The sequence below is a fragment of the Hyperolius riggenbachi genome, chromosome 3 (assembly GCF_040937935.1).
Source record: "Hyperolius riggenbachi isolate aHypRig1 chromosome 3, aHypRig1.pri, whole genome shotgun sequence".
NCBI lineage: Eukaryota > Metazoa > Chordata > Amphibia > Anura > Hyperoliidae > Hyperolius > Hyperolius riggenbachi.
Window position 1 is genome coordinate 379107402 of NC_090648.1, and position 18467 is coordinate 379125868.

The 18467-nt window shown below is 44.4% G+C and overlaps 1 protein-coding gene across 4 annotated transcripts in view; it reads right to left on the reverse strand.

Annotated features, from left to right (window-relative positions):
- The window catches only part of BORCS5 (BLOC-1 related complex subunit 5), a 75841-nt gene that overhangs the window by 7424 nt on the left and 49950 nt on the right, over positions 1–18467 (reverse strand). For all 4 annotated transcript variants that reach the window (XM_068277307.1, XM_068277309.1, XM_068277308.1 and 1 more), the window contains exons 4-5: positions 12389–12546; positions 8337–11541 (exon numbers count right to left, since the gene is read on the reverse strand). In XM_068277307.1, the coding sequence (XP_068133408.1) occupies positions 11311–11541; positions 12389–12546 (389 nt within the window). In that variant the 3' untranslated portion in view covers positions 8337–11310. The remainder of the gene's footprint in view (positions 1–8336; positions 11542–12388; positions 12547–18467) is intronic.

Here is an 18467-nt window from a genome sequence, read left to right on the forward strand (position 1 = left end):
TCATACACACCTTATTTAACAGACATTCATCTGAAGATCAGATCCACCAGGGTGGATTTTAAGATCTGCAGATGATGATGATTGTCTGATCTGCAGATGAATGTCAGTTAAACAAGGTGTGTATGATGATCTGCAGATCTCAGACTATGAATGCAATTTGCAGGAATGGATCTTTGGCAGGAACAGATCTTTTGCAGATACTGATCTTTTGTGTCTGTACAGCATCTGTGTGTACAGCATCTTGCAAAGATTTTTTTTCTGATGGGGAGTTCAGCTCCATAGAAAAGACTGTGAAGGTATGACTCTCATACTACATGGAAGGGTGTAAAATTGGTCTGAGCTTTCATTTTCAAAAGACTATGGTCTGATGTGTGTATGTGGCCTAAAGGTGGGTACACACATCAGATGAAAGTCATTGGAAAATGAAAGGTTACAGACCAATTTTACCCCTTCCATGTACTATGAGAGCCATACTCTACACAGTCTATTTTATTGAGCTGAACTCTCCATCAGATAAAAATCTTTGCAAGATGCTGCACACACAGATGCTGTACACATTCAAAAGATCAGTATCTGCAAAAGATCAGTTCCTGCAAAATGCATTCATAGTCTATGATATCTGCAGATCCTCATACACACCTTGTTTAACGAACATTAATCTGCAGATCAGACAATTATCTGAAGATCCATCCTGGTGGATCTGATCTGCAGATGATTGTCCGTTAAACAAGGAGTGTATGAGATCTGCAGATATCATAGACTATGATTGTATTTTGCAGATACTGATCTTTTGAATGTGTGCAGCATCTTGCAAAGATTTTTATCTAATGGGGAGTTCAGCTTAACCACTTGAGGACCCACCCTTTACCCCCCCTTAAGGACCAGAGCTGTTTGTTGTGATCTGTGCTGGGTGGGCTCTGCAGCCCCCAGCACAGATCAGGGTGCACGCAGAGCGATCAGATCGCCCCCCTTTTTTCCCCCCTATGGGGATGATGTGCAGGGGGGGTCTGATCGCTCCTGCGTGCAGGCTAGTTGCGGGGGGGGGCACCTCAAAGCCCCCCTCCGCGGCGACATTCACCCCCCTCCCTCTCCCCCCGGTGATCCGGGCTGCACAGGACGCTATCCGTCCTATGCAGCCAGTGACAGGACGTCCCCTGTCACATTGCGGCGATCCCCGGCCGCTGATTGGCCGGGGATCGCCGATCTGCCTTACGGCGCTGCTGCGCAGCAGCGCCGTACAATGTAAACAAAGCGGATTATTTCCGCTTGTGTTTACATTTAGCCTGCGAGCCGCCATCGGCGGCCCGCAGGCTATTCATGGAGCCCCCCGCCGTGAATTGACAGGAAGCAGCCTGCAGCTGGCGACGCAGTACTGCGTCGCTGGTCCTGCAGCTGCCACTTTGCCGACGCACGGTATAAGCGTGCGGTCGGCAAGTGGTTAATAAAATAGACTGTGTAGAGTATGCTCTCATACTACATGGAAGGGGGGTAAAATTGGTCAGTGATCTTTCATTTTCCGAAGACTTTTATCTGATGTGTATACCCACCTGAAGGCTGCTTTCACATCAGGACGTTAAAGTTGCACGTTACAGCAGCCCCTAACGCAGAACAACTCGCAGTAATGAAAAATCAATGGGCTGTTCACAGTGCCCACGTTGCGTTGGAGTATATCGCTGCACGTTAAATGAAAGTGTAGCATGTTGTGCATTATACTCGTATTTAGCTGCGTTACAATGTTTGCACATGTTCAGTAATGTTTTCGTTTGTTTTTTTTAAATGTGACACGTGCTCCGTTTTCTATCAGTATGCTTCAAAAAGTATGCATCAAGAGACGTATAACGCAGTTCAATAGAACGTCGAACCAAAACTAACATGCGTTGCGTTAGAGGCACGTTATGCGACCTTAACGTCGCATCAAACGCAACGTCTTAGTGTGAAAGAGCTCTAAAAGTATTAGAGACAGCGGATCAGCTGGATAGCCAGGCACATAGTATTGCTTAAAAGTAAAATATAGTTGCCCCAACATACCTCTCGCTACAGTTGTCCCTTAAAGAAAACCTGAACTGAAAATTAAAAGTCAAAATAAGCATACCCAAGTCATATTTACCTTCCATGTAGTCTACTCAGAGGTGCCTCTAGCCATTTTGTCACTTCAGGTGAGAAAACCTGTGGCGTCCCCCCCCGCCATGAAGATAATCATAATGCGGCAGTATTTTACCAAAAATAATCGTAATGTGGCAGCATTTCACCAGAAAATACACGTATTTCGGAAACTTTTCATCAGATAATAATCGTATTGCAGCAGCATTTCACCAGAAAATAATCATAATGCGGCAGCGTTTCACCAGAAAATACACAATGCGGCAGCGTTTCACTTTCATGAGGCACAAAGTGGGACAGAAGGAGGGACAGGGGGACTGAATAAGGAACACAGGGCGACATAGGGAGGCACAGGGGGACAGAAGCAGGCATGAGGGTCAGAAGAAGTCACAATGGAGGACAGAAGGAGGCACAAGGGAACAAAAGGAGGCACACGGGGACACAAGGAGGCACAATGGGCAAAAAAAAGGGGGCACAGTGGGGGGCAGAATGAGACACAAAGGAGGACAGAAGGTGGTACACAAGGAGGCACAATGGGCAAAAAAAAGGAGAAACAATGGGAGACAGAATGAGACAGAAGGAGGCACAGGAGGACAGAAGGAGGCACAATGGGCAACAAAAGGAGGCACAATGGGGGACAGAATGAAACACAAAAGAGGACAGAAGGAGGCACCGGAGGACAGAAGGAGGTCCACAGAGGGGCAGCAGGTGGTACAGGGGGACAGAAGAAGGCATGAGGGGCAGAAGGAGGCACAAAAAAGAACAGAAGGATGCTAAAGGGGAACAGATGGAGCCACAAAAGGGTGACAGAAGAATGCGGAGGAGGATGTAAGGAGGCACAGGGAGACAGGAGGCAGAGGGGGACAGACAGAGCCACAGGGAGACATAAGAAGGCATAAAGGGGCACAGAATGAGGCACAGGGGGACAGAGGAAGGCGCAGGGGACAGAGGTGGCACATGGGGACTGAAGAGGTACATGGAGACAGAATGAGGCACAAAGGGAGACAGAAGGAGGCACATGAGGACAGAAGGAGGCAGAGTGGGACTGAAGGAGGAATAGAGGCACAGAGGTAGCACAAGGGGACAGAAGGAGGCACAGGGGGACAGAAGGAGGCACATGGAGACAGAAGGAGGCACAAAGGGAGACAGGAGGCATAAAGGGAGACAGGACAAATGGGGTCAGACATGGCACAAGAGAATGAAGGATGCACAAAGAGACAGAAAGAGGCACAAAAGGGACAGAAGGAGGCACAAAGGGGGGGGGGATGTACAAAGCACAGAGGGACACTGTGGCAGCTGCCTGCAACTTACGCTAAGCAGATGCATTAGAAGCAAGTAATAGAACACGTGTGGGGGCGGTGCTTAGTCAGGGGGCGTGGTTCAATCCATGGGGGAGTGGCTTAATACCGCAACATGGCGCCCCCAGGACCAATGGCACTCCAGGAAATGGCCTGTACTGCCTATGCCTAGAGGCTCCCCTGAGTCTACTCCTCAGTGTCTTTCTCCTGTCCCGCGTCCTGTTTGCTCACTGTGATCACGGGAATTTTCCGTCCTCCATTTTGAAAATGGCCATCACCCATAACAGCTTTTTGGTCAGCACACAGTTAAACTGTAACATCGCCCACTTGAGCCATAGGGAAACATGGACTTTACCGGGCACATCAGTTGTCCACTCAGCTATAATTGACAGCAACTGATATTTTTCTGACAGCAACTGATATATTTCAGATCTGACAAAATATTGTCAGAACTGGAAGGGATTGTCAGAAGAAAATGGTGAGCTTCTGAGAGGAACTGATGGCAAGGTAACTATGTAATGTTCATTTGAAGTTACCTCATGTGTTTATTTTAAATATTTTTATTCAGTACAGGTTGTCTTTAAGGCAGATTTCCTTCTCCTTAAAGGGAGCCTAAACTGAGAGGAATATGTTTCCTTTTAAACAATAGCAGTTGCCTGGCAATCCTGCTGATCTCTTTGGTTGTAGTAGTGGCTGAATCATAGACCTGAAACAAGCATGCGGCTAATACAGTCTGACTTCAGTCAGAGCACCTGATCTGCATGCTTGTTCAGGGGCTGTGGCTGAAAGTATTAGAGACACAGGATCAGCAGAAGAGTCAGGCAACTGGTATTATTATAAAAGGAAAAATCCATATCCTTCGTAGTTTAGGTTCCCTTTAAAGGGGAACTGAAGAGAGAGGTATATGGAGACTGTCGTGTTTATTTCCTTTTAAGCAATACCAGTTGCCTGGCAGCCCTGCTGATCCTCTGCCTCTAATACTATTAACCATAGCCCCTGAACAAGCATTCAGCAGATCAGGTGTTTCAGTGGTTCAGACTTTAAAGTCAGATCTGACAAGACTAGCTGCATGCTTGTTTATGGTTTTATTCAGATACTACTGCAGATAAATAGACCAGCAGGGCTGCCAGGCAACTGGTATTGATTAAAAGGAAATAAACATGACAGCCTCCATATAGCTCTCTCTTCAGTTCCCCTTTAAGGCAGGAACACTGCCTTAAGGAGAAGGAAGTCTCTGGATCCTCTGCCACTGCCCAGGACCCTCCAGCTGTTCAGGGCTGCGCTCCTTCTGGCACTAGTGTGCCTATGCTGCAGCCATACTCGCACAGGTGCAGTATGAACATGCCTGCACTCATGATTGAAGAGGAGCAGGGTCCAGATCAGATTGCCGACAACCCTTTGTGGGTAATATTTGAAGGGTAAGTAAGCAGCAACATAGGGCCAGAGGACACTGCAGGAATGCCTCTATCTGATCCAGAGACTTCCCTTCTCTTAGGTACTTATGTGATTTTGTACTCAAGCTTAGGCTCAGGTACACTTTAACTTCTTGCCGATCGTGTTACACCGATGGGCGTGGACGCTGCGGCAGCCCCAGGACCACCAAACGCCGATTGGCGTAATGTCCTTGGGGCCTGTTTTGCAGGAGATCGCGTGCGCATCTTTGCTTGGTAGGTGGAGTTCAGCTTCGCCTTCAGTCTCCCAGCGGCGATTGCTGCTCGGAGATTATTAGACGGCGTAACCGCCATCTATTAGCATAGTACAGCACGGCAATTTAAGGCAGCACTGCACAGGGGACAGCAGTGTGACACTGCTGTCTCCCTGTGACAGAGGAAACTGATAGGCTGATCTCCAAACTACATAAATATTTATAAAAAAAAAAAATAAACATCTGGAGGGCGATCAGACCCCACCAACAGAGAGCTCTGTGGTGGGGAGAAGATTGGGGGGGGGGTAAATCACTTGTGTGCTGAGTTGTGTGGCCCTGCAGCGAGGTCTTAAAGCTGCAATGGCACTTTTTTTTTTTTTTTTTTTTTTAAATGCCTGGTCACTAGGAGGGGATCTAACACTGTGGTCCTCAAGTGGTTAAGTCCAATGCTGTACATGACAGCAGTCATACCACCACTAATTTACTAACTTTCAGTAATTTTTAGGGCCCTTATACACCAAATGCATAAAGTAGTGTTAAGTTGCATTGCAATTTTTTTTTTCTCTGTTTGCACCTCAAACCTACTGTGTTGTGATGCGACAAAACTGCATTTTGACCCAGCGCACTGTGCTGTATGTTATGCGTTAGGCACACTAATGTTAACAAATGGTAATGCAAGTTTGCCTGAAAATAAACATGGTGCACATACGCCTTTTGTGAAGCTTGCACCCTTTAAGGGGAACTTGAGCATATTTAGTGGTGAAATTGCCATCCAAAATTGATCAGCTTTGCGCTGTAGCGTATGCGACTTTTTGGGACTTTGTCACAGTGCAAATTTTATTTTTTTACCGCTGCTGTAATGCAACACATTTGGTGTGTATTTTGATATGACCCAAGTGAGGGCTTCAAACTTTTATAACCCAAAAGCAAAAAAAAAAAAAAAAAAATCTTTAGTCCAGTATTGCCAAATCCCTCATCTACAACTTTAATAAATCAACCCTACAGTCTCAACTTCTTGATTGGTGGAGATGGCAAGAGCTACAGCAGTTGTTCTGCAACCAACGCAGCAGCATCCCAGATTTCTTGCCAAGATATTCCTCTTCTACTGCAAGCCACAGGTAACGGAATGAACTAGAGAATTCTATTTAATCTAGAGGCCAAAATACAGCTGCGAAGATGTAGACTTTTCAATACCATCTGTACCAAGGATGGACTTGTACTCACAAAATGGGCAAGTTTTAGCCGCGGCCAAGCTGACACAGGACAAAAAGGCTTGTCCTGGTCTTTTTCCTTCGATTTTAAAAACTGACTTGGTGGTTCTATAGTCTTACCTTGCCGATGCGTGGTATAAAGACAGAAATCTGCAAGGTGGCTACCTGAAGCAACCTCTCTGCTAATGAGCTGCAAAGAATATCACAACCCCAGTTATACACCATATAAAAGAGGTAGAAACAAGCGTTCTGTAACTGAAAGCTTGCAGTGTGGGGCTACCCAACTAACTCAGCTCTCACGTCCTCTAACAAAGATTATTTACTTCAGTTAAAGATAAATCTGTACAGTATGTGTTCTCAAAGGTTGTACCAAGTAGACTGCTGCATCTCAGGTGGGGTGAACGGGATGCACAAACTAGGCTTTCCACAGCTAAACCTGAATCACAGCTCTGAGTGACGTGTCTACACATCTTTGTACACCAGTTCATAAGTGAATTTAACTAACTTTAGGGTCACTTCAGGTACCATTCATGGCCCAATTAAACAAATTCTAATAGCAAGAAGGTTAAAGATTAAAACAGTGTACAGTACACAGTGGTGGTTCCCACACTTCACTGCAACTCTTTCTCTGCCATACACATACAGCTGTAGGGTCCACGTGGATGTGAAACCCAAAGTAAAGACTAATACCACACTACACTTCCCAGAATCCCTGCATTCAAATAGCAAACCTGCCCTCTGTGTGAGGAGGTATAACTGGTAATTCACAGGTAGTACTATATATACCTGCAGATAAGCTCCCTCGTACATATGCCTGCAGTGAGCCTGGAGCTCTAGTGGACAGTTTAGAAAGCTGCCAGGAACACTAGAGAATGCAAGCTAGAGCGAGGACCGGTAGCTATACATACAGCATGTTCCACAGCACGCTCTGCAGATGGGGACCATCACACGTCAGTGTAGTAGCAGGAAGCCACTTGCGCATGGAGGGGAAAAGCTCACTCTCCCTCATCAACAACTTTAATAAATCGACCCTACAGTCTCAGCTTCTTGATTGGTGGAGATGGCAAGAGCGGCAGCAGTTCTGCAACCAATCCGGCAGCACCCCAGATTTCTTGCCAAGATATTCCTCTTCTACTGCAAGCCACAGGTAACGGAATGAACTAGAGCATTCCATTTAATCTAGAGGCCAAAATACACCTGTGAAGATGTAGACTTTTCAATACCATCTGTACCAAGGATGGACCTGTACTCACAAAATGGGCAAGTTTTAGTACTGCCAAGCTGACACTGGACGAAAAGGCTTGTCCTGGTCTTTTTCCTTCGATTTTAAAAACTGACTTGGTGGTTCTACAGTCCTACCTTGCCAATGCGTGGTATAAAGACAGAAATCTGCAAGGTGGCTACCTGAAGCAACCTCTCTGCTAATGAGCTGCAAAGAATATCACAACCCCAGTTATACACCATAAAAAAGAGGTAGAAACAAGCGTTCTGTAACTGAAGGCTTGCAGTGTGGGGCTACCCAACTAACTCAGCTCTCACGTCCTCTAACAAAGATTATTTACTTCAGTTAAAGGGAGCCAGAGATGAAATAAAGAAAAGATTTTATACATTCCTGGGGCTTCCTCCAGCCCCATACGCACGGATCGCTCCCACGCCGCCATCCACCATTGCCCGCAACTACGAGAAACTGCTCCCGCCACTGACATCATCGGAGGGAGGCTACGCAGGAGAAGTGCGCCCTCTACGTATCTCTCCAGCGGCTGCTGCAGAGATACGCAAAGAGCACACCTCTATGCTAGACAGGCTCCGACTGACGGCAAAGTGGGGAGCCGATTCTCGTAGTTTCGGGCAGCGGTGGATGGCGGCGTGGGAGCGATCCGTGCGTATGGGGCTGGAGGAAGCCCCCGGTATGTATAAAATATTTTCTTTAGATCATCTCCGGTTCTCTTTAAAGGTAAATCTGTACATTATGTGTTCTCAAGGGTTGTATCTCAGGTGGGGTGAAGGGGATGCACAAACTAGGCTTTCCACAGTTAAACCTATTATGTAGGTAGAAAAAAAACAGTCTTGTAAAAGTAATACCTTTTAATGGCTAACTGATAAAGTTACGGTAAATGATGCAAGCTTTCTGGGATCTAGTCCTCTTCTTCAGGCATATTTCCAGATGTAAGCTGAAGTAAAACACTGATGAAGGTAAATAGTAAACACGAAGATGACAGTTGTGCTGGTTACTGTTTAGCAGTTAGATGTCAGGTGGTCAGCAGGCTGGAGCCAGTGAGCTAATGCAAGCACACATGAAATCTAGCAGGTTTCTGAAGATCATGAAGCTAAGTCACGTTACATAAGGAGTCATGAATCCCATTCCACAATATAAACCCTCTGTTAATATCTAACATCTTCATAAATTTGTACTCAGAAATCTTTCTTGCTTGTTCATTTTTGAAGTTGCCCTTAAGAATAAGTACTTTGAGATCTTGCATGCTGTGTCCTGGTTCACAGAAGTGTTGGTCAACTGGTGTGTCCATTAATTTTAAAGCGGTGATGGTTCATCCTTATGCGCAGTTTTTGTCTTGTTTCTCCTATATAGATTCCTTGAGGGGCATTTCATGCAGCGCATCATGTATACAACATTGGATGACGCACAGCAAAATTGGTGACTCACAGCTAAACCTGAATCAGAGCTCTGAGTGATATTTAGTTGGTGAAATCAGGCAACATGTGTCTGCACATCTTTGTACACCAGTTCATAAGTGAATTTAACTAACTTTAGGGTCACTTCAGGTACCATTCATGGCCCAATTAAACAAATTCTAATAGCAAGAAGGTTAAAGATTAAAACACAGTGTACAGTACACAGTGGTGGTTCCCACACTTCACTGCAACTCTTTCTCTGCCATACACATACAGCTGTAGGGTCCACGCAGATGTGAAACCCAAAGTAAAGACTAATACCAGACTACACTTCCCAGAATCCCTGCAGCAAAATAGCAAAACATGTCCTCTCTATAAGGAGGTATAACTGGTAATTCACAAGAAGTACATTAAAATAGCAAACTTGCCCTCTGTATGAGGAGGTAGAACTTGTAATTCACAAGTAGTACCATATATACCTGCAGATAAGCTCCCTCGTACATATTCCTGCAGTGAGCCTGGAGCTGTAGTGGACAGTTCAGAAAGCTGCCAGGAACACTAGAGGATGCAAGCTAGAGTGAGGACCGGTAGCTATACATACATACAGCATGTTCCACAGCACGTCAGTGTAGTAGCAGGAAGCCACTCACGCATGGAGGGAAAAGCTCAAACTCTCCTACGAGCAACTTATTCAACAATTTACATTTAAGAGCGACCCTATGCAGAAACAGTGGGCTCATGGATGGATCAGAAAGCTTCTGGACTATCATGAGGCTTCCCTCTACTGAAATATGTATCTAGGCTTTGTGTTTTTTTACTTCAGGTACACTTTAAAAACATGCAGAGATGGTTAGTGAGGTGCAAATTATTCCAGTTTACACACAGATTAGAACAATATGCAATCAAAGTGCATATGATTGGAGCATTTCCAAGATGCATGTAATTTGCATGCCAGCCTAAGCTATTGACAGTCTCTAACCAAGATTGCTTTGAGACCACCTTCCTTGATGTTTGTTTTAGTTGGGCTTAAAAAGAACAAAAGAAAAAAAACAAACTGGATGTGAGAGAGATGTGACACCTCAGGCTGTATGCCCGTTCCAGATTTATGACTCAAACTTCCATAGCCAAAAAATCCACCCAACAGGCCAGTGACGGGTAAGTTCTTAAAGGAATGCCAGCCTCCATATTCTACATTTCAGGTTTCATTTAACTTCCAAAACGCTAAATATTTAGTGGCACTGGTCTTACATACACTAATGAGCTCAGAAACAGGAAGGGGCTCCCAAGGTCCATACACAAGCTCAACAAACAGTTGCAGAAAACAGACCAACCAATCATCATCTCATAATCTGTAGGTATATAGGTATTTACCTCTAAACCTACAGATTATGAGATCATGGTTGGTTAGTCAGTTTTCTGCACCTTAGGAGCCCCTTCCTCTATCTGAGCTTATTAGTGTACAAGACCAGTGGTGTCTTAAGTTAAGCAAAGTGTTTCGGTAAGCACTACAGTATCATCCAATAGACAAGGTTCTTCAGTAATCAAGAAAGATTTTATGCTCCATTCAAACATTTCAGGATCATGGAGGGCGCAGCAGCTGCACAATCAGTAAACATCACAAACAGGTGGAGGAATCTGGCTGGGGCACATAATAAATTATAGATATTTCTTGATTAACAGGTGCTGCATGAAACACTGACTGGATTCATTTTACTGTATACACTTTATATTCAGGTTTACCTTTAGGGCCTGTTTCCACTACACGGAGATTGGATGCAGAAAAACTGACTCCAATGAGTGTCTATGGGTCTGTTTCCACTAAACGCAATTTTTCTGATGCAGATTTTCCCATAGGCATTCATTAGTCAGTTTTTCTGCATCTAATCTGCGTCCGATCTGCGTGTAGTAGGTCCTTACTCTCATCCCACCCTGTGAGTTATTACACTATGCTAAAATATACTACACTTGTACCTTCAGTCCTCCTCCCTGGGCAGAATATGTGCACTGTGTAAAGTGTGGATTTGCACAGTAATGAAGAATTTGAGCATTCTGAACCCAATGAAGATGCTGCCTGCTAAATACCAGGAGACCTCATAAGTAGCGACTTCACAAGCATTTGGACGGACTTGGGAAGCCAACACCCATGTGCAAGTAGCCTTCAAAGTAAAATGCTGTGTAGTCTCCAATGACCTGAGCTATATGGCAACATAATAAAGAGTGGAAGGGAAGATGGCACAAGAACGGCCTAGATCAATGTCTCCACCACAGCAGGCTTTGCATCCTCAGACCTCCAAGTGAGTGAACTTTGTGTTTTTTGGAGGTTAGAATGGTTTGTCTCCCATTGAGGATCTACACATGTTCTTCCCCTTCTTTTCGCCCAATGATGATGTCACATAGGTTTATCCACTATGGGTGAGGCAGATCTTCAATGTCTATTTTCTCTTTCTGTGTTCATACAGAACGGCTCCAGCCTCTCACCCTCAGGCAGCATAGCGTTTAGCTTCTCCATCAGGGGGACTGTCTGATCGATGCCCATTTGGATGCGCCTCAAAATGGCTGACATCTCATTCACCTTCTGGATTTGTTCTGCGTATTTGGCAAAACGCTTCTGCCGTTCCTGCATGTGGCTGTACAGGGTGTCCACAGAAGTATCCATCTGCAGCCACAGACAAGAGGGGAAAAAAAGAATAATAATCCATGCTGAAAAGCTCCCTAGATGAAATCCCAAACTTATGATTCTAAGCCATTTAAAACATAGGAAATTTTCTTTAAAATACATAAAAAGCACATGTAAAAATACCCAAGAGTAAGGCTGCCTCATCAAGAACCCTGATCAAACTAAAGTTCGTGTTAGGATGCAGCAAGCATCTACACCAGGGGTCTCAAACTCGTGGCCCATTTGCGGCCCTCGATACAATATTTTGTGGCCCTCGCCGGCAAAAGCTTCCTTATAGTTCGCTTCAGTGCTCCCAAGTAATCCGCCGCATCCCTGCCGCTAAACGAGGGCTGCAGCGGTTTTGCTAGCGTTTTGCGGTTAAGCACACTGTAACAAAATGAAAAATAATTCACAGGACCAATCAGGATAAAAACGCAAAACGCCTCAGTAGCCAGTATACGCTCTGACACTCAACTGCCACCCCCATAACCTTGTCACAAGGGCGTGTAGTAAAGATTGATCTGTCAAGCAATGCGACTTCAGCTATCATGGTTTCAGACTGACTGGGAGGAGGAGGAATGGGTAGGCAACTGGAGTTTGCTGCGGATGAGATGAGGATCAGTGAGTTGGTGTAATGGGTTGCAATTTAGCAATTTTTTTCCTTTTATTTTACACAACTATTTTATGCATTATTCCTATAAAACAATATTCTATTAAATACATTTCTAAAAACAAACAAACAAAAAAACAACTCAAAACCTGTGCCAGACCTGGGATTTTACATGATCAGGATGTTCGCCAATACCCTCATGTAGTGACAACGTTGTGTGGCCTCTGCACTACTCACCTCCTTTATACGTTTTACTAGTGCATTCTGGTCAAAGGCCACAGCCTCAGCGCATTGGTGCAGGTGTTCCTGGTAACGCACACACATCTGCAGCACCTGCGGGGAGTCTAGTCGCTCCAGGCGAACGTTGGTCGGGGATGTCTGACCACTCAGGAGACCTGCAGGAGAGACAAAGGAGAGCTGAGCCAGGCCTCACTTGTTCACATAACCAATGTCTGTGGGGACAACAGGCATTTCTGCTGGGAGGTATTGTCACAGCTCTGCAAATTACTATTGGCACTTTCTATGCTAAAAGTGACCTCATTTCAGGACAGGTAAAATTATCCAGTAGTTTATAAAGGGGGAGAGTCTGCCACCGAGTGCAAACATTTCTTATGATTTTTCCCTTAAAATCTAAATCTCTTAAACTAAACCTAAAACTGAACAAGGCAAGATACCAAAGCAATCACATTGATTAGTGTAAATTGTATGTGTAACATTTCAAATGGAACTGAAAAGCTGAGCTTGCTGTACACCAGTAGCGGCTGGTTAGTTTCCTCTTAGGGCTCTTTCACATCTGCGCAAACTTTGAGCGTTTTGAGGCAACGTTAAAGTTTGCGTTAACGAAGGTAAAATAAAAGTCCATAGACTTTCATTTTACCTTTCACACCAGACGCTGCGTTTCAGTACGTTGCGTTTCCTACGCACCCGGGAGCCAGCGTTTACCGTCGGATTCAATTGATAGCTACCGCCGCTGATTGCGTCGCACAGCAGATACCCGACGTCACGCCGCAGGCCATCAATGCGTGCAGGAGAACGGCTCCTGCAAGCGTCGTTCGATGTGAAAGAGCCCTTAGCAGACCAAGGGCATATATGTAAAAAAAAGGCATACGGAAAAAAAGGCGCCGGGTTTGCTGGTAGTAGAATCTCACAAAAATTAGCGAGATTCTACTACTAAATATCCATAGTAGAATATTGGTATTGTGTACCGATATTTTACTATTGCTAAACCTAACCCTACTCTCACACAGACCCCCCCCCCCCCCCCCAAGGGTGCCCAACCCTAAAATCCCCCCTGGTGATGCCTAAACCTAACCTCCCCCTCTACCACATAGCCATGAAAAGCAGCTCTGAAGTTAAATTTGGGCACCCGGAGGCGTCCGATTTTCGGCAAGAGTGGGACTTTTTTTCTCGCACAGGATTGCGGGGAAAAAAATGGCTTGCAGATTGCCGGTAATTGGGCATCTCCGGGTACCCAAATTTACCTTACTAGCAGCATTTTACGGCAAAACATGGTAACATTGGGCGTCCTGAGGCACCCGATAACGGCAGCCGCCATGCGCCCAAATTTCCTCCTAATGCCGCTAAATGGGGCTTATAACATAGAAGCCTCCAACAAAGGAGAATGACGGATGTGCTGTGGAAGGGCATTCCAGAGGAGGGGTGAAGCACGTGCGAAATCTTGTATACGTGAATGCGAGGTAATTCTAAAGGAGGACAAAAGAAGGTCATGTGCAGATCTGAGATTGCGGTTGGGTTGGTATCTGGAAACTAGTGAGGAGATGATTATGGAGAGCTTTGTAGGTCAGGGATAAGAGTTTGAACTGGATCCTCTGGTTATATGGTAGCCAATGAAGAGTTTGACATAGAGGGGCAGCAAAGGAAGAACCAGAAGAAAGATGAATGAGACGAGCAGCCGAGTTCAGTACAGACTGGAGTGGGCTAGTCTGTTGGTTGGTAGTCCACAAAGTAGTAGGTTACAATAGTCCAAACGAGGTATTATAAGAGCATGTATTAACATTTTAGTAGTGCCATGAGTGAGAAAAGGTTGGAATAGATATATATATATTTGAGTTGGAGATTACAGGAGCTACTTAGGGAGTTAATGTGAGGTATAAAAGAGAGAAAGGAGTCAAATATTACCCCAATCACCGTGCTTTGGGAACTGAAGTTATGGGAGTGTTATTAACATTCATTGTTATTTCAGGCAGAGAGGTGGACCAAGACAGTGGAAAAATGATTAGTTATGTTAAACTCATATTAAGTTTTAAAAAGCAAGAGGACACGAAGGAGGAAACAGCAGACAAGCTGTCAGGAACACTGGTGAGAAGGGAGTTAAGCTCTGGGGCTGAGAGGTACAGTTGTGATTGGTCAGCACATATAATCGTATTTTTCGGCATATAAGACGCACCCAAGTTTAGAGGACAAAAATCAGGAAAAAAACCCCCAAAAAAACAAAACCTAGGTGTGTCTATAATGCAGGGGACCTTTTACCCCCTTAAAGAGGAACCCCGGTGGAAATAATTAATTAAAAAAAGTGCTTCATTTTTACAATAACTATGTATAAATGATTTAGTCGATATTTGCTCATTGTAAAATCTTTCCTCTCCCTGATTTACATTATGACATTTATCACATGGTGACATTTTTACTGCTGGCAGGTGATGTCACTGGAAGGAGATGCAGCTTGTTTTTTTTTTTTTTTGGACAGTTGTAAACAGCTGTTATTTCCCACAATGCAACTGGGCTGATGTCAGTACCTCAGTGCTGTGAGGCGCTGACATTTGTGGGAGGAGTTTCACCACAAAATCAGCCATAAAGAGCCCCCTGATGATTTGTTTGAGAAAAGGAATAGATTTCTCATGGGAAAGGGGGTATCAGCTACTGATTGGGATGAAGTACAATTCTTTGTTACGGTTTCTCTTTAACCACTTAAAGGGGAACTTCAGCCTAAACAAACATACTGTCATTAAGTTACATTAGTTATGTTAATTAGAATAGATAGGTAATATAATTTTTTACCCACCCTGTTTTAAAAGAACAGGCAAATGTTTGTGATTCATGGGGGCTGCCATCTTTGTCATGGGGGCAGCCATCTTTTTGGTTAAAGGAGGTGACAAGGAGCAGGAGACACAGTTCCAACTGTCCTGTGTCTTGATAACCCCTCCCAGCTGCACACGCTAGGCTTCAAATGTCAAATTCAAAATGTTAAAAAAAAAAAAAAAATTGCACCAAAACAGCAGAACGAGAGCAACACCATCAGAAATCCCATCATGCTTTGCACAGCATCAGGGGAAAAAAGCCCGGGCAGTTTTCTTCTCTGCAGCTAAAAATGAGGCTTGGATAAGAGAAACAAAGTTCTGATGCTGTGATACTGTTAAAGAAACACCAGGCCTTTTCAGTGCTGCTGAGTCGCTTTTTAGTCCGGAGGTTCACTTTAAGTCTATCTGGACGGATATATCCATCCAGATAGCCTGTCCTGCTGCCACTGAGCCGCGCGCGCTCCCACCGCCTACTGTTAGCCCGGAGATCAATGAATGGGAACACAGTTCCCATTTATTGATCTAAGTCCCCGTATGAAAGACCGACACCGTCAGTGAGAGGGCTCCGTCTTTCATAAATCCCCTTTTGCCCCAGCCACGCTTTACTTCCGCTTGCATAGTAATACTACGCGTGCAGAGGTAAGATCCGAGGGCATCCTGCGGCCACATAGTAAAATTATATCTGGAAATATAAATTTCAAGAAAATTTCCTTTTTTTGCGGTTAAAATTAGTCCCTTACCTCCCACACTCCCAAATAGCTAGTTTCTAGGGAGTGTCTGCAACACCTCAACCAAATAACTGTGTGTGCTAGGGCTCAAAACAAGAGCAATTATATGGTAGAGGAAGAAGCGTCACCTCACTTTATCAAGGAGAGAAGACCTTGATAAAGTGAGGTGACGCTTGCGGAACTAGTGGGATCTTGTCCTCTGAGGGGATTCCTTGTTCCCTGCTGTGCTGCTGAGATTGACTTCACCATTTCTGGGCTAAGTATCTCATATTTTTTGCACCACTCCACTTTATGCTCTTTTTCCTATGGGCTGCTCCTTTGCCTCAAGTTTCTGCTAGGCATCTTATCACTAGTAATACTGTATATTTGGATAGCAATTATGCACTTTATTTCATAATCTTATATATGCGATATTTATTCGTGTTTTTTTTTTTCATTGCACAGGTGTTGTTTATTGGTCTTGCATCACACTAGGTTGTATACTGAACCCGGGTTCTCCCCCTGTTGGGCTCAATATTGAGCCTACTGTGGGGTTTTATATCTGACAGCAGCATTGTGTCATTATACAATATATTGCATTTAGAGTGATTGTTTCATATGCAGCAGGGATCATGTTGGAATATTTGCTTGTTTTTTAAATGGTTTTATTCTTTATTGAATCATCAGTACTGTGATTATTAATATACCCAATGTTGAATAAAGATTTTTGTCATACTTTTTCAAATGTTGCTGTGGGAGGTGCTATTTTTTAAGGGCTTTCTTCCTCTCCCATATAATTACTCCCCAATAGCTACACAATTTTTTTTTGTAAAAAATAAATAAATAAAAAATACATAAGTAGTTACCTTAGGGACTAAACTTTTCTAATATGTATGTAGTAAGGTATATTACGGTTATTTTTTAAATTATGGGCATGTAATAAGAGATGGACGCAAAACATAAAAAAAATGCACCTTTATTTTCAAATAAAATATCGCCACCATACATTGTGATAGGGACATAATTTAAATGGTGTAATAACTGGGACACATGGGAAAATAAGATACATGGGTTTTAATTATGGTAGCATGTATTCATTTCAAACTAGAATGGCCAAAACCTGAGAAATAATGAATTTTTCAATTTATTTCTTAATCTTCCTGTTAAATTGATTTAGAATAAAATAATTCTTAGCAAAGAAAGCCTAAATGGTGGCAGAAAAAGCAAGATGTAGATAATTTCAGTGTGATAAGTAGTGATAAAGTTATTGGCGAATGAATGAGAGGAGAAAGTTATTCGAATGCATAAGGGGAAACACTGTAGGCTGAAGTGGTTAAACTGTCTCTAAGCTACTCTATCTACACTTACACTACACTGCCCAGCTCCACTACACTAATCCCTGCTGCCCTACCAACTAGGCTACACAGCAATACACTAACACAAGACACCACTTTAATACACTGCATTAATTAGCTACACCACACCAACCTGCACTACAATAACACACCTGATCCTGCCGTCGTGCTCCTCTCCCCCTCGATACAGCCACAATCCTCTTCTCCCTTGGCTTCACTGAACTGCACCTGGAGAGGGAGAAGAGGGTCACAGCTGCAGCGAGGGGGAGAGAAGCATGGCAGTAGGATGGTTAAGGGCTTCCCTGCGCACTCTGCACTCACTTTTTCTGTATATTTGGCATATAAGACATACCCACTCCCATTCCGTTTTGGGGAAGAGAAAGTGCATCTTATATGCCAATAAATACAGTAAATGGTACTGAAACACAAATGAGTTGATTAAGTTGCCAAGACCGTTTATGTAGATGGAAACGACGAAAGCTCCAAGGACAGAGCCTTGAGGTACCCCCACAGACAAAGCATGAGGAGGAGAAGAGATTTGATATAAGTAAGACTGTGAAAGACCTTCCAGAGAGATAGGAAGATAACTAGTAGAGAGCGAGGCACTTTATGCCTACAGATGAAAGTATCTGTGAGGCTGCTTACACACTAAGACGTCACAGGCGCACGTTAGTGCGCCTGTAACGCTCCCCCAACGCACAGCAATGTAACACAAGTGGGTTGTTCACACAGCCCACGTTGCGTTACATGTAACGCTGCACGTTCTGCCGAAAGTGCAGCATGCTAAGGCGTTAGAGCGGCTATAGCCGCGTTAGACTGTTTGCACATGCGCAGTGGGGGGTGAGAGGAGGCGGGGAGATGCTGCTACAGTAGCCGCGCACATGGCTACTTAATATTCACTGCACTGGCGGCCGCTGATTGGCCGGCGGGACCACGTGATGCAGAGTGTCTCGCTCCGCATCACGTGGTCCCGCCAGCCAATCAGCGCCACTCTGGGAGACCTTATACGGATAGAGCCGCCTAACGCGGCTCACTCTACCGTCCTCTCCCGCACCACCATGCGTTGCATTAGGTGCACGTTATGCGACCTTAACGTAGCACCTAACGCAACGTCTTGGTGTGCAAGTAGCCTAAGAGTAAGGTGTGATTAACAGTATAAAATGCTGATGACATTATCAAGAAGGATGAGTATGGAAAAAATGACCTTTGGATTTAG